Source organism: Phalacrocorax aristotelis, chromosome 9 (assembly GCF_949628215.1).
Source record: "Phalacrocorax aristotelis chromosome 9, bGulAri2.1, whole genome shotgun sequence".
Lineage (NCBI taxonomy): Eukaryota > Metazoa > Chordata > Aves > Suliformes > Phalacrocoracidae > Phalacrocorax > Phalacrocorax aristotelis.
This window is the reverse complement of record NC_134284.1, coordinates 34,591,144-34,600,210: the sequence shown is the minus strand read 5'-3', so window position 1 is coordinate 34,600,210 and position 9,067 is coordinate 34,591,144. Positions and strand designations below refer to the sequence as shown.

General features: G+C 54.1%; 1 protein-coding gene across 1 annotated transcript; it reads right to left on the bottom strand.

The window, feature by feature from the left end:
- Nucleotides 1-5,699: 5,699 nt before the first annotated feature.
- On the bottom strand, nt 5,700-8,726 carry BMP4 (bone morphogenetic protein 4). Its single transcript, XM_075104316.1, has 3 exons — nt 8,561-8,726; nt 7,735-8,111; nt 5,700-6,765 (listed from the first exon to the last, which is right to left on the bottom strand). Exons 2-3 carry the CDS (start codon nt 8,102-8,104, stop codon nt 5,924-5,926), a joined length of 1,212 nt encoding a protein of 403 aa, XP_074960417.1. The 5' UTR covers nt 8,105-8,111; nt 8,561-8,726; the 3' UTR covers nt 5,700-5,923.
- Between the last annotated feature and the right edge of the window lie 341 nt (nt 8,727-9,067).

Sequence of the window (9,067 nt, the reverse complement as noted above, 5' to 3'; positions counted from 1 at the left end):
AGGGTAGGCCAGAAAAACATCGTTTAGGCTTGCTATGTTCCTGCCTTCTCCTACAGCACAAGGGGAACGCTGGAGAGAATTAGCACAGAAATTTTTTTTGGTGAATGTAGAGTAACATCAACATTTTCCATCCATGGTCTGTTAGAAGGTGGTTCCCGGTTCTCCTTTGGGAACTGCATGGTATCCCTGGATCTGCACATCTGTAATCTCCAGGAAAAGGGGGAGACCAAGAGTGGAAAGGAAATTCTGCATTTCTAAACACATTAAGTGCCAGCACCTGAATGAAGAGAAGACTAGAAGAAATGCTGATGATGTAGATACAGCCAGCCAGTTACATGTGGCCATGTCTGTAGTGTATGAACAGATCCAATGTGCAGGGCTGGGTTTGGATAAAGCTTTCCATGGCTCCCAGACGTTATGGAAGAGGCAGTTCATCACAGGTCCTTTCTAGGATGAAATCCTACCGGTGATGGCTTTCAGTTGTGCAAAAGACATGGTACAATTGCAACGGTTGAACAAAATAGAAGTGGTGCTTCGGGGCACAGTTTAGGAGGCATGGTAGTGTTGAGTTGGCGGTTGGACTTGATGATCTTAGAGATCTTTTCCAACCTCTAACTATTCTATGATGCTACGAAAAGGTCCAGGCAGCCCCTGTGGCATGCCTTCCAAGCACACCTCCAGGGCTGGGGGTGATGCCGATGGTGGACATGGATGCTGGGGGCTCTCCCCTTGACTCTGGTGTCTTTGCTCAGCAAACAGGCTCTGAGCCGCTCTTTGTGAAGCCAAGCCAGAGTCCTGGGAGGACACACGGGATAGATGGGGCCATGCCCACCACAAAGCTGATCTCATGTAAACATAGCTTCGAGGCATGGGCAGAGGGCAGTGCTGAAAGTGTGAAGAACAGCATGGGGCTTTAAGTCAGGGCAAATTTTGGATGGACCGTGCAGAACTGAAGTTCCAGCACGTGTTCATCTGCTTTGTGGAATAAGTGACTCATGGCTGATCCAATGGAGCCAGAGTTCACCACGGCCTCACCCCTTCTTGGGCTCTGCTAAGGTGGAAGCACTGATGGACGGATTTTTCCCTTCACTGCTTGTGCCTAGGTGGATGCTCTGCTGTCAAATAAGGAGCAAGATTGAGGGTCTGTCTTTAAGAAGCCAGGTGAAAATAAGGTATTAAAAATCCTATTTTGCACTTCCAAACTTGAAAGCAGTATCCATGAAGGGAAGGAAATATCCAGTGTCTGGGTCATTTCTGATACTCCCTGTCATTATCATGCCTGCCTAGAGAACAACATGGACATTGTGGCCTCCTCTTTCATTATATTATGCAGGAATCCACCACTGGTTTGAGGTTTAGTGATGGATCTTCAGAAGGACAGATTCAAGAGCAGAGGATAGTTTTGTGTCTGGATCACAGGACAGGGATGAGGTGGTCAGATACCTCTTCTGGCTCTGCCTGCTCTCCATACACGACTGGGCCCAAGTCTCTTCATCTCTCTGTGCCCAAGATCCTTATCTATAGGAAGGCAGTAATATCTCCTCATACATGTTTAAGTCCTGTGATTTCAGATAGGGACTATGGAGGACCTTCAGACCTGTTATCATGCAATGAAACCCCAGAATAAAGAGAACAAAGTACCTCTCAATGCCACGATTCAAAAGTTTTTCAGGCCATCACAGCTAGACTGTGCTAATCATTGTAACAGGCAAGAAGTTTGCCAGAGGTGTCCACGCACTGCAGTCAAAATGAGAAGGGCCTCCGTCTTCCTTTGCTGGCTCTGTAGCAAAGCCTCTGTGTTCATCCCAGAATAGCAATGTGCAAACCTCGGTGCTTCTCTTCCAAACCAATTTGCATTTTTAGAAACTAATTTGCAAAGCCTCGGACCCTGTGGCTACCAGCAAAGCCTGGCTGTCTGAGCAGCACTCCTCAATTACGGCATCTCCAGGACAGTAGCTTTGCTCAAAATGATGCTGTAAGCTTTGACTTGGGGAAGAATTTTCACTTGAGAGAAGAAAGTCCTGCCAGATGACTCCTGGGATCCTGCAAGCCAAGAGAGGAGGGGCTGGGGGTCAGGGTAACCACAGGTCTCCAGGGGGATCTCCTGACACACGGCAGAGCCTGGGACCCCATTTTCCAACACACCTTACCCCGTGCCCTCACCAGTGATCCAGCAATAATGTTATTGCACAACACCCAGGGGCCTTCACCAACAACCGCTGTGAACAATTCAGGTGGAGTCACGGGAGGTTCTAAACCCTGCTGAGATATTCTTCTCATTTCCTATATCCATAAGCCGCACAGACTTCAGCACGACAGTGTTTTTTAGGTATCAAAAGTCACAGCCTTCCTGTGGTAGGCACAAAGATGAAGTCGCATCACGGTGAGCTGCAGAGCATCTACCATCCAGCTCATGCTTCTTGGGGTGCTGGACTGTGGGCCACGGCTGCCAGGAGGACACCCAGATGGTGGGGAAGTGGCTGTACACTCACCTTCAACCTGTTCCCTTTTCATTCACAGCTTGGACTGAATAAGAGAGGGATTAAACTGATATAGCTTATCTCAGACCGCCCAGGGATTTCTGTGCCAGCCGCCACAAACAAAGTGCTCACTTGCTCTGAAATAAGTAACGTTTGCAAGTAATACATTCCACAGTCAGAGGAATTATTGCACTTATAAAGGAGATATATTTGCTCTACTTTTAAGCAAAGCTAAACACTGGCTATCTGAGACTAAACCAACACTCCAGCTCTTCTCTGCTTCGCGAGCAAGGTAGTTTCTGATACAGATAAGCCAGCAAGAAACCACATCAGTGTGTCTGTGGCAAGCAGCACTCAGCAAACAGACGGGACTGGTCATCACGCTCGTTCCAGAGAGCAGGATTAAACGGCACGACTGCTGCGACAAATGCACAAAGCAATGGCCAGAAATGCTGCACAAAATTCCTCGGTCTCTCCGCACCAGCGCTTAACTCGCTAAAGCAGCCCCTCTCCCCCTTGCCAGGGTGGTGACGAGAGCTCTGATTATCACCAGCAAAACCCAGCGCAAAGTGGTGGGGGAAAAAACACCGCTGGCTACCAGCTGGAAACCAGAAAGGCACCCGATTCTCGTTTCCCTGACAGTTTTGTTGTATTTTCCTATTTTTAAACAATTTCTCAGATTGAGAATTTTGCTGCATGCCTCTCTGATCGCACGAGGCCATACGGCAGTCCGGCACCCGCATGGGACAGAGGGATGCAAACACATGGGGAGGGAAACCCTCAGCCCCTGCACCCAGTTTGTGCACAAATTTATATGAGCTCCACTGAGCAAGATGCTTAGTGCATCCACGAATATTTTGTTATATACATCACTTTTACTGTCAGCTGGTTTATATCCACAGTTTAGATTCTTATAAAATCTATAAAATTGAAATGCTATGATTTTTAAAAAAAAAAAAAAAAAAAAAAACCAAACAGTTGGGTTTTTAAACAATTTTCCTGCAATTCCTGAGTAGAACACCCCACGTAGGGATCTCACAGCCCAGCACCAGGACAGGAAAACCAACGCAAAGGGAAAATCTTCCAAAGGCCACATACACGCCGGGATAACCTCTCCCCTCACAGCACCTACAGAAAAGCAGGTGCCTCTGCCTCCACGGGGCCGAAGCTTTGATTTCATCATTTAAATACAATGCAAAAATAAGCACCAAAATAAACAGACCCATAAAGCAGCAGGAATGCAGCAAAGCAGTTGGAGACTTCTACAAGGAGAATGATCTAAATCCAAGAGCCGTTTGTGCACATGCTGCTTCGCTTTGTAACACCCTCACAGCCTTCAGCCTCCAGGACAACCCGGGATGCACTGACAAGCAGGGAAGCAAACCTGGGAGAAGCCTCTAACTATTTTTCTTTTAAAAAGGAAAAAAGCACAGTGATTTTGGTGGTTTTTTTTGTTTGTTTTTTTTTTTTTTTTTTAAGGCACCCTCCCACAGTGCCTGCCCCACGGCCCTGAGAGCCAGGGCTGCCATGGGGCCCGGAGACCCCCTTTCCTTGGCCATCCCCAGCATCCCGCAGCAGCCGGGGTTATCGGTGGCGGGGGCAGATCGGCGGAGATGTGTGTAATTGCCCTGTCAGGCAGCTGAAAGGCGCTCGCCTTTAGCTGATGCCACTTCAAAATGAAATTCTTTCTTTGGCATGGCTATGTCTGATATGCAGGCATCAAAGGGGAGGCAGCAGGTCGCCGATGCCCCGGGCCACACATTTCCCTTCTAAAGGCAGGAATGAGAGTGTCAGCTCAGGGCCGAGGGGGCCCTGGAGACACGGCAGCAATAACCCGGGCCCCCCAGGAGTGGGGCGATCCCCCCGGTCAGCTGCGGCCCTATTACAGGCACTGTGCACCCCTGTAAGCACCCACGCAGAGCCCAGCCGTGCGGGGACGCTCGGTCCCCATAGCAAGCACCCATTGCTGCCTCATGGGGTGCCAGAGGCTGTGGGGACCCCGCAGCCCCCAGCTGGGGAGGCACAGAGCCCCCCGAGTGCTCTCCAGTAGTGGAGGGGACCCTGTGGCCTACCCCTGTGCGCTGGCACCCGGTGGGATGGAGGGGTGGAAAAGCCTCTGGCACAGAGGAGGTTGAGGGCTGGGGTTTTCATTTTGTTTCCAAGAGAAACGCAGAGCCACGCTCGCCTCCCCCCACGGCTCCCATCTCCTCTCTCCACCTGCACTCTTCAGGGAGCCAAGGCTTTTGGCAAGCTTTCCACTCCAGTTTTTTATTGGTTTCAACTAAGCTGCCCCTTTCAGAGAGCTGGAAAGCTTCAATCATTAAAGGAAAAGAAGAAAGAAAAAATAATAATAAAAAAAAAAAAATGCATCATGCACCCTCACCCTGCTCCCCTCCCTTCCCACTCCCACGACCGCTGAGGACACGAGCCCCACGCACACACCCTGCCATGCTGCCCAGCCCCGGGCACAGCTCCCTATTTTCCAAGCCAAACACAGTCCGTCCCACACATTTGGGCCAGGGGTTTCAGGCCCTAGATACCTCCAATGGTACCTGTTCGGCTCAGATCACCTTCCTGCTCGGAAGCAATTTGGAAAGGATACCACAGCACAGGTAGCTATTAGCTAACACATATTTAACTGCTCCAGATATCTTTTTTTTTTTTTTTTTTCCCCTTTTTGGCATTGTAATGGGGCGATTTGATCTTCAAAGGACCTGGGCAAACCTTTGAAGCTTCCCAAAGAAGCCAATCTCCAGTGGGAAGGGGGGGGCGGGGGGGGAATGTTAATAGTTTTAAAACCTGGGGAATCCTGAAGATGGACGAAGGGTATAAAACCCAGTGGGTTTAGCATAAAGCCCTCAGGTAAATCTTCACCTTCTTTTCAAATGCATTTTTGGTGGGTTGCTTTGCAAAGGCTTGGGCCAGGTTAGCAAGGTCGGCTCTATTCCCAGCAGCCAGGAGAAGCAGCTCTTAATCTCCAGGGACCCTCATGTCCCACGTGGCGCAGCCCCAGCACAGGGGGATCCGCGGTACCTCGGCGAGAAATAGAAAGACTAAAATTTGCAAAGCCTTTAAGGGGAAAAGGGGTGGTAGGAAAGCAGGGGGAGGGGTGGGGAGGGGTGGGGTGGGGGAGAAGATGAGGAGAGAAGATATACTCCCTGCTGCACTCCCAGCCAGCACAGCCTCAGCAGCACCCTGAGAGGCGAGACACAAAATGCATTTACCTTTAAAATAATGACTCATTTTATTTTTTCTTTTAATATGTAGTTATAAATATATTTTGTCAAAATATATGATCATTATTGTCAAAAACATTTGCACATAAAGTCATAAATAAGGTCAAGGTGAACGTTTAGTTTAGAGAAGAGTCCAGCTATAGCAAGCAGTTCTGGGGTGGGACGGGAGGGAGAGAGAAGGGGAGGAGAGGGCGGCAGGGAAGGGGGTCAGCGGCACCCGCACCCCTCCACCACCATCTCCTGGTAGTTTTTCAGGACCACCTTGTCATACTCATCCAGGTAGAGCATGGAGATGGCGCTCAGCTCCGTGGGCACGCAGCAGGCCTTAGGGATGCTGGAGTTCACGGAGTTCACCAGCGTCTGCACGATGGCGTGGTTCGTGGAGTTGAGGTGGTCGGCCAGAGGGAAGGGGCAGTCCCCGTGGCAGTAAAACGCCTGGTACCCCGGGGGTGCCACGATCCAGTCGTTCCAGCCCACATCGCTGAAATCCACATAGAGGGCATGGCGGCGGCAGTTTTTTTTGTTCTTGCGGGAACGCTGGTGCTTGGGGCTCCGGCGGGCTCTGCGGGTCAGCGCATGGCCTCGCCCGTCGTGCCCAAAAGTGACCAGGAGCGGCCTGAGCTGAGCCCAGTCCCCGCGCCCTTGAGGTAAAGATCGGCTAATCCTGACGTGTTTGCCCTGATGAGTCTGTGCGTGGTGGAGGTGGGTCACCTCGATCACCAGCCCGTGGTTTGGTTGCTTGTCCTTGGTCCACCGGATCACAGCCGGGCTCACATCAAAGGTCTCCCAGCGCGTCACGTTGTGGTGCACCAGACGTGTGTCCAACAGGCGCGTAATGGCCTGAGCGCGCTCCGACAGCGGCTTCATCACTTCGTAAATGTTTATCCGGTGGAAGCCCCTCTCCCACGCCGCGCTCGGCTCCTCCACCTGCTCCCGGTACAGACGCAGCTCCGCCGAGGAGATCACCTCGTTTTCCGGCACGCTGCTGAGGTTGAAGACGAAGCGGATCCGGGGCGCCTCGCTGGGACCCGGGACGCTCTCCAGGTGCTCTGGAGGGGAGCGGGGAGGGGGCGGAAGCGGTACAAAAAGCAAACAAGAGCACATCAGCCTCAGGGCACCCAGCCCCCAGTGCAGCCACAGCACCCACCCGCGCTTCACCTGCCTGGCAGCCACCGGCACCTCTCCGCTCCCCCGCGCATCCCTCCCCGCTGGACCCGGAGCGTCGCCTGCCCCGGCACCGCTCGCTCGCCCTCTGCGAGCCGGTGCCTGGACTGGGTCACCCCTTCCCGTCTCACTTCCCCTTTCGAGATGGCTTTTCCCCTTTTGCTCCCCCCCTCCCCGCCCCCCAAAACCTCTCCAAAATCATCTCCGTGGCGAGGTGCGGCGCCACAGAGCACAGAGGTGTCTTGTTATGGGGCGCAGGGGGCAGGGGGAGAAAGAGAAGCAAATTCCAACGCAGTAATGATGCGGCTGGATTAATAATTCAGATTTACTTTGGAAAAGAAACATCCGCTAGGAAACATTTGGATCAGATTACAAGGGCCTATTGAATAAACCTTATAAACACACAGCTGTAAGTATTAAATTTGAGTTGGGGTTTTTTTTGATTTTTTTTTTCTTAAGAGCAAAACCAGGCAGCAATCGCTTTGATAGTTCAAAAGAAACACACCAGGGCCGAGATCCCGCCCTCACTTTACTCCCGCATCCGATCCAGAGCCATTAAATCCACGCGAGCCCAGGGAGTGACCCCGAGGCAGAGGCACCGAAGGAAACCCGCTGTTGTCAACAGAAGCGAAAGGACCTCAAAATATGGTCAAGCTCGGGTTAAGCGCAGGATGCTGGAAAAAATGCAGGGCAGCACGCCTGTCACCCACACGCAGCAGGCTTGGGGGGGCGGTTTTCCTCCCGTAAATTCAGGGCCGGGCACGTCCTGCTTCTAAACGCATTTGTGAGCTTCCAAACGCAAGGAAATCCCGACCGCTACCGGGGTTGGGAATTTACCTCCTCCCATCACTGACCTTCATGGTGGAAACTCCTCACGGTGTTTGCCCGGCTGGTCGATCGCTCAGGGTACTGCAGGCTAATTTCCTGGAGGCTTTCCTCCTCTTCTCCAGACTGGAGTCGATAGAGATCCAGCATGTAACTAGGAATGACGGCTGACTTGCTGGGCTGAGGCCGCCTTCGCAGCCCAAACATCTGCAGCAGAGTTGTTTCGAAACCCCGCAAGAGTTCATGGCTTTGGGCAGAGCGGCGTCCGGATCCGGCTTGTCCCTGAAGCTCTGCGACTTTCTTCCTGCCGGTCTCGGGTATCAGGCTAGCATGGTTAGTACCTCCTAGCAGGACTTGGCATAGTAGGATGACCATCAGCATTCGGTTACCAGGAATCATGGTGTCTCTGGGGTGTAAAAACGCAACAACAAACAACAAGGAAAGTCAGGATGAGAAGCAAAACCCCCCCTCCTCCTCTTCCGAATAAACTTAATAATAGTAAATAATAAATGGCAGAGGGACACTGGAAGCCCCCGAGGGGCAGGGACGAGCCGCCGGCCGCCCGGCAGCCCCCACGGGCAGGCGGGTCTCCGCCGCATCCCGGCCCCGATCGCCCCGCCGGGACGGGCCGGGACCGGGCGAAGGCGCGGCGGGGCCCCGGCGCCCCGCGGGGAAGGGGCGCCCGGCCCTCCGGGACCGCGGGTTCGCGTCCCGCCGGCGGAAGCCCCGCGGAGGGAGGACGGGGAGAAAATAAACTTTTTTTAAAAAAAAAAAAAAAAAAAAAAGTAAAATAAGGAAGGGCAAGGACAGCGCAAAGTAACGAGCGGAGCCGAGGAAGAAGAGGGCTGTACTCACTGACAGCAAGCAAGGCATATCAGCACAGTCCATGATTCTGGAGAGCCCGCCCGGACCCAGCGCGCCGAAAGCCCCGGGGCAGCGGCTGCCGAGCGCCTCCCGCGATCGCCGCCCGGGCGCAGTGCGGCCGCCGCCGCCGCCGGCCCCGGTTTTTCTCCCGGCCCCGCAGTCACGTGGAGCCGCGCACCCCCCGCCAGCCCGGCCCGGCCCGGCCCGGCCCCGCCGCCCCCGGCCCGCCCCCGGCCCGGCCCGGCCCGGCCCCGCGGGGGACGGCCCGGCCCGCCCCGCCGCCCAGCGCCCGGCTGCGGCCCCGCGGCGGAGGGGAGCGGGGAGGGGGCGGCGGCCGGCGGAGGGGCTGCGCTCGGGGGTCGGGACCCCGCCGGTGGCGGGGGTTACCGCGGACCCCACCCCCACCCCCGGGGCGGGGTGAGTGTCGTCCCCCCCTCCCCGCCCCAGCTCCGCTCAGGTGCATCCCCGCGGGACCGGCACAAGCCACGGTGCGAGGCC